This window comes from Sander vitreus, chromosome 8 (genome assembly GCF_031162955.1).
Source record: "Sander vitreus isolate 19-12246 chromosome 8, sanVit1, whole genome shotgun sequence".
In the NCBI taxonomy this organism is placed as follows: domain Eukaryota; kingdom Metazoa; phylum Chordata; class Actinopteri; order Perciformes; family Percidae; genus Sander; species Sander vitreus.
The window spans coordinates 16,043,838-16,050,787 of NC_135862.1; the positions used below are offsets into that span (position 1 = coordinate 16,043,838).

Below are 6,950 nucleotides of genomic sequence, written 5' to 3' on the forward strand. Positions count from 1 at the left end.
TTTAAAGAGTAAAATTTAGAGGCAAAAAATTTCAATGCATAAATATAATGCATAAATATTCAGTGCTAGAAATTCAATGTTTTTTTAATTCCAAAATCTGATGAAACAGATTTGCTTCCATATTTTGATCCTTTTTTCAAACCCTTCATTCTCTACCAGAAATACTTTAGTATGGAGAAACGCATTAGGCTATCCATTCAACCTATTGTATTTTATTATTTTATTTGAAATATTGACATTAAATGTAGTACCAAGCATAAAGTCAGGTACAGCCAGAGGCCATCAGGATCTTCTTTATGAAGCCTTGTTTAAAAACGTAAGAATGGTTAGAGAGGGGTAACCATACAGTCTATGGGGGTAACAGATAACGTTCATGTAGCATTTAGGTATCCTCGGAAATGAGAGAGCAGACAGGTTGGCAAAAGAGGCAGTCAAAAAAGGAACTGTCGAAGTCAGTATGGGGGGGGGGTGAGTAAAGAACATACTGGAGTGTGATCAAGTGGACAAGGCAGAACATGGTCTGGTCAGCTACCCAATGAGAACATGACTGATGAGGAAAATGTAACATACTTGACATTGTAAGCAGGGTTCAAAATTAGCACCATTTACCAGCCAAATGCTGGTAAAATATGCTGTATGTAGGCTGGTAGATTTGCTTCACTCACCAGCCAAAAAACAATGGTAATCCTTTGAGTGGCTGGTGGAAAAAGTTCATTTTGAACCCTGATTGTAAGAGTTACCTAACTCCAGAAGATGGCGGGAGTGCAACATTAAGGATGGATGCAAGCTGCCGTTAAAACTCAAAGAAGAAGAAAAAGCTCTTTGGCTTTGGTCGCAGTATTAATGCGTCATCGCGTTGGTTATGACGTTTTTAGAGAGCGGCGCCGTTTCAGACTGGAATGGGAGCTAGCAATTTTTCCCATATTTTGATAGTTTAATCCGTGAATGGCGCCGAAACAGGACCCGAAACCTAAATTTCAAGAAGGTAACAAGTTGTCTGTTCTAATTTCTGATAGATTTATGGTGTCGGTCAGTGCTGGAGCCGTCGGAAAGGTCCGAAATGTTAGCTAGCTTTAACACTGCCGCCACCGAACCGCTAGCGTTGTTAGCCTTCATTGTTGTTGCAAAAAACAAGTATTGCTTCTTTTTTTTTGCCGCGTTAGTTCTACACTATGTATTTTCTTACATATGTTAAACAGAGTGTAACAATAACAGTAGCGTAGTCCGGCAAAGTCCATGGTTTGTATTTCAGCGATGTTGTTTCTAGCTATCTAAAAGCAGTAGCTTCATTCATGCAGTGTTAGCTCCCTATTGGTTTCACCGCCCACCTCTCTGTTCTCACAGTGAAGTGTTAGCTGGCCTGCTGTCTGGCTGACTGTTGTCATGTTGTCAGGGGTTTTTGCAGCTCTCTCTCTAAGATAGGATACATGCATCGTGTATTGTGAAAGTACTTCAGTGGTCTTTGTTGGTGTAGCAAATAAAGTTTGATCAAGTAATTAGAAAACTCTGTAATGGGTTCATTATTTCAGTAAATAATTGTTATATATATATGTATATATATATATATATATATATATATATATATATATATATATATATATGTATGTATATATATATTGGTTAATCACTGAGTTTAATTGTAAACAGAAAAATATGAATCATGTTTCTATAACTGAGTGAATTTTGTTTCTGATCAGCAGTAAACACATTACAAGTCAGTACAAAGTTACTTATTTAAAATGGTACACACAATCTAAGATATTATAATTTAATGTTTTAATATACATGTATAATAATAATAATTACAACTGTCTCAAATGAAACGTATGTAAATGAACTTAATGCAATGTGCTGCAAGTTCTTAAACTAGGGCTGGATATCTTCAAAAATTTTCCACATCATGAATTAGATTCCGGTTCCTTTAACAAAACTTTTTGATGCAAATTTTATAAAAATCATTATAACAAAAATAAATGACATTATGGTAAAAAAAAAAATGTGATGCACACTGTAGTCGAGCCTCTCTAAAGTTCTACTAGTAAACTCTTGACTCTAGTCTGACTCACGTTCATTTAATATGATCTGAGACTGTGTGTGGCTAAAATGCATTTTAAACATTTATGTAAAGATTGTTCTCGGCCATCAGAAAGAGACCGGTGTTAAGACGTTTAGGAATTAAAATTGAAGGTGTAACTATTGTTCGTGTTTGTGCAAGTAGTTGAATATAATTAAAGTAATTTCATCGTGTTTTACTTGGACTGCTCTCATGCTGATTTTAATTGACCAACACTCTGTTCAGGTGAAAGAGTGCTGTGTTTTCATGGGCCATTGCTCTACGAAGCTAAGGTAGGCATTAGTTAGCCTGTTTCTCTGATCATGTGATCCTCCCCTGTGTCTCTTGATATCAACATTTTTTGACAATGAATTGTGTCTCTCTTTGCAGTGTGTTAAGATAAACATCAAGGACAAACACATCAAATACTTTATTCATTACAGTGGTTGGAATAAGAAGTAAGTTTTGGTTCAAATAAATCAAGTATTTTAGAGTTCTACAGTGAAGATTTCCCATGTGCTTGATTTCTTTCTTGGTGTTTTATCTTCCAGTTGGGACGAATGGGTTCCTGAAAGCAGAGTGCTTAAGTATGTGGACAGTAATCTGCAGAAACAGAAAGAGCTTCAGAGGGCCAATCAGTGAGTCTCTTTTTTTTTTTTATTGTAGTTTTTTTTACCAACTTTATTGTTTACAAATGCCACTATAATAAGTTTTTTTTTTTGTCACCAAGGTCCAATGGGAGAGCAAATTAACACAAAGTTTTATCTAATTTTAGTAGAAAATGTTCTACATGGTGAACAATGTATATAAGACCTAATGTTACACAACACTGGGACACAAAGAACAGTGCATTATGTCTAGATGCATTGATAGCACCACCGAATCACAGAAAAATATAGATGAGGTTTGCAAAAATATGCACCTCAATAAACCAACTGTAGTCTGTGTCATCAAATCTCCTGAAAATAGACTGACCTTAATATGAATGATGTATTTCTAAGTAATTGTTTTGTTTCCTAATTTAGAGACCATTATGTAGAAGGAAGAATGAGGGGTGCTGCGCCGAATAAGAAGATACCTCCTGCACCGCAGAAAAATGATGTGTGAGTTTAAGTCATTAGTTACCCTACCATACTCCTGCCAAACTGTTTTAGAGGTGTTAGTGATTTTTGTATTTTAACATCTGTCATTTTTGTTGTTGTAGGAAAACCAAAAAGAACAAACAAAAGAGTAAGTATATCATGTTGCAAATGTACATATTTGACACGCATGCGTGCCCTCCAAAATATCAGTCGGCTGGGTTTTTTGCACAAGTGTTTCCATCATCATTACAAAAGAAGCTGTAAACTACCAAGAAAATACAAGCATAATTACATTAATCGCAGGGCATCACAATCACTTTGGCATGTATTCTTTTTAAGACTGAACTAACAGTTAAGCATGTTTCTGGCCGTGCAGTTCCTGGTGCAGGAGAAGGCACTAGTTCAGGAGGAGACCCGACCCACCCTCCACGAAAGAAGAGGGCACGCGTTGACCCAACTGTTGAAAGTGTAAGTTCATAGATTTACTAAGTTGCTTTTAGTATTATATTTTTTTTTCTGGGTGGTCGCCGATTCATGTCAAATAATACTGAGCTGCATTGAAAGTAACTAAGTAAGAATTTATAGTAGTTGCAGCTAGAGGTGTGAATCTTCACTGATCTCCCGATTCGATTACGATTATCATGTCTTCGATTCGATATCTCGATGCATCACGATGCATCAAATACATTTTTCTATTAAAGCCATATAGGATATTTAATTCATAGCTTTTCAAGCTTCAAAAACCAAACATTCTGCAGTGCTCTAATACTAAATAAATTGGATACATAAAACTACAGCACTGAGCACATGGCACTTCCTGAATGTGCAAAACATAACAGAACATGGAAACAGAAAGCTTGTTAGGCATACATTAAATTGTAAACAGAAATAATCGATTATGGCCCGGGCCGATTATCGATGCATCATCGTCCATGTCCACGATTTGATGCATCGATTATTTTATTAATTCCAACACCTCTAGTTGCAGCTCTGTAGTGGAAACGCTCCGATTCATGAAATGTTTCGGAGGTTCGAATGACATTAACTGTGTAAACATTGCGCTAAAAAGACTCCTCGTGGCTTATTCCTGTTCTGTGTTCCTGTCTGCTCAGGAGGAGACCTTCATAAATCGAGTGGAGGTTAAAGTAAAAATCCCTGAGGAGCTGAAACCATGGCTTGTGGATGACTGGGACCTGATTACACGGCAAAAACAGGTAAGTAACCCTAACATTAACTTTTTTCACAGCATTTTATTAATTAATATTACCATACACATTTACATTATAACATTTCCAAAGTCATTTATCTGCATGTTTCTTTTTTTTATGCCTTCAGCTTTTCCACCTACCTGCCAAAAAGAATGTGGATGCAGTCCTTGAAGATTATGCAAACTACAAGAAATCAAGAGGAAACTCTGACAGCAAGTAAAAACACACATTGATGCTTTTCATTTTCTGTGCGATGGTTTTCACACTTGCCTAAGCTGTGGTGGATCACGCAGGCAGTGCAAAAACATGACTTGCTTGTTTGCTCTGTGTGTCAGAGAGATATAACTTGATTTTCTCAACTGCTCAGGGAGTTTGCTGTGAACGAGGTGGTTGCTGGTATCCGGGAATATTTCAGTGTCATGTTGGGGACACAACTTCTCTACAAATTTGAGAGGCCGCAGTACGCAGACATCCTGGCCAACCACCCAGATACATCTATGTCTCAAATCTACGGTGCCCCTCACCTACTCAGACTCTTTGGTAATAACACCTGCACAACATAACTCTGCCATATTTGTTATAGAGAAGAGCAGCTTTAATGCGTTGGTACTTAAAACATCTGCACCAATCTCTCTCTAGAAGTAATCCCAGTCAAAGTAGAATTAGCAAAATTAGGTATCTGATAAATCACCCATGGTCTCACCTCATTTGTTGAGCCACAACGTTTAGCCGGCCTTAGGCTTATGGGAAATGGTGTGCATTAAAGGCAGCTAAAAATAGAAATAAACAACAATATTAGCGTTTAAAAAAAAAACTACTGTCATATCTAAAAACATAAAGCCATAATAATAAATCCATCCTTGGATTGATGCCAACATATTTATCCATTTACATGTCATGCAAGCACTGCAGTCACAGCCTGTAGACGCTCCCAGGCCTTTACGGCCTTCAACAATTCATCAGTTCACACAGAGCTTGGCAAAAAGACTTTCTCTTTTTCTGCCCCCTCAACCTGGAATACACTGCAGCAGGATCTACAGCTGTCCAGCTTGATCCCGCTAGGGGATTTCAAACTCATTTTAGGGCACTGAAAAAAGCATCTTTGTAAACTTGTTCTTGTTTTTAGTATTTTTAGTGTTTTAAGTGTTCTTGTACTTGGCACTTTCATTTTAATATTGTATATACTATTGGTAAACCTGTCTGTATGGCAAATACCGGATCCAGGATACTATGCATCCTGATAAAGTTCCCTTGGCCTTTGGAATTAAAATAGCCCCACATCATCACATACCCTTCACCATACCTAGAGATTGACATGGGGTACTTTCCATAAAATCATCTCTCAATGCAAATCAAACCAGCTATTAGGCTAACTGAAATAAAACCATGCCAATCTCTAGGTATGGTGAAGGGTGTATGTATGTATATATATATATATATATATATATATATATATATATATATATATATATAGTATAGATATAGATATAGATAGATAGATAGACAGACATCGAGAGATATCTATCTCTCAGAAGTAAGAGTGCAGCCTGTTTCTTTTTGTACACATCAGTATTCATCTCTATCTACCACCATAACCTGTGCTTTTTTAATCACTTGAATTACCTCCTTGAGGATCAGTAAAGTGTAATTATTGAAGTTTTTCTAGTTATTATGAATGAAGACAAGGTTAGAGGCCATGTGGTGTGTTAAATTCTGTCTTTGTTTGGTTTTAAAGTGAGAATTGGAGCTATGCTGGCGTACACTCCCCTGGATGAGAAGAGCCTTGCACTGCTGCTCAGTTATCTACAAGACTTCCTAAAGTGAGTATTCACAAAACTGTTATTAATACGGCTCATATTGATTAATCTGCAGCAGAAATGAGTAAAATGTAACTCCATTCCAGGTATCTTGTAAAGAACTCGGCATCGCTCTTCAATGCAAGTGACTATGAAGTTGCCCCTCCAGAGTACCACCGCAAGGCAGTTTAAGGTTTTTTATTTCAGGATCTAAAGCCTTTGTGTGTTGAAGTTTGGAGACGACATTCTTATCTGTCGAAAGGATGTGATTTCACAAAAGGCCTTCAGAGAATGGATTGTGCGAGATCTGTTGATTTATTAAGGAAGAATCAGAGCAAGATGTCACACTAATCCCTGGACAAATTCATTTTCTTTCATGTGGAAAGCTGCTGAGTACGCTCTTCCTGTATTGGTATGTTTTTCAGTACCACTTTTTAGTTTCTATGATACTTGTTTTGTCCGGAGGTTTACCGAGATCTTTTGAAAAGGAATTTCATCATGATTCTTTTGTTTTATTTCCGGTCTTGGTTCAGATGCTGGCTAAATTTGTCTTGTAGGCTGTCATCATTTTCTAATAAAAGTCTCATTCTCAAGTTGTTGGTCCATCTTTGATTTGCTAGTTTAAGATAGTTAGGTCAAGGTAGAATTTATTCCCCTCTTCGTCTACAATTGAATTGCTTGTTATTGTCGTTACCGTTGTACTAACTCGAGCATATTGGCATTTCATTTTTTGTCTTAAATGATCTATTGTTTATGAAAATGCTTAATGGAAAAATGCACCAGAGTGGATTAAGACAAGTTAATTTTGCCT

The 6,950-nt window shown here is 36.8% G+C and overlaps 1 protein-coding gene across 1 annotated transcript; it reads left to right on the forward strand.

Moving 5' to 3' along the window:
• The first annotated feature begins 840 nt into the window (after window positions 1–840).
• morf4l1 (mortality factor 4 like 1) lies at window positions 841–6,732 on the forward strand. The gene is made up of 12 exons (XM_078257078.1): window positions 841–985; window positions 2,300–2,346; window positions 2,444–2,511; window positions 2,605–2,691; window positions 3,079–3,156; window positions 3,258–3,283; window positions 3,512–3,603; window positions 4,248–4,349; window positions 4,471–4,559; window positions 4,711–4,883; window positions 6,079–6,163; window positions 6,247–6,732. The coding sequence occupies exons 1-12, from the start codon at window positions 946–948 to the stop codon at window positions 6,329–6,331; spliced, it is 972 nt and encodes a 323-aa protein (XP_078113204.1). The 5' UTR covers window positions 841–945; the 3' UTR covers window positions 6,332–6,732.
• The last annotated feature ends 218 nt before the right edge of the window (window positions 6,733–6,950 follow it).

What these genes read in the sequence shown, in the direction of transcription:
- morf4l1 (XM_078257078.1), top strand. Translation starts at nt 946, where the DNA reads ATGGCGCCGAAACAGGACCCGAAACCTAAATTTCAAGAAG. An exon ending in GAAACCTAAATTTCAAGAAG is followed by an intron (nt 986 to 2,299) that starts GTAACAAGTTGT and finishes CACTCTGTTCAG; the next exon opens with GTGAAAGAGTGCTGTGTTTT. An exon ending in TGATTACACGGCAAAAACAG is followed by an intron (nt 4,350 to 4,470) that starts GTAAGTAACCCT and finishes TTATGCCTTCAG; the next exon opens with CTTTTCCACCTACCTGCCAA.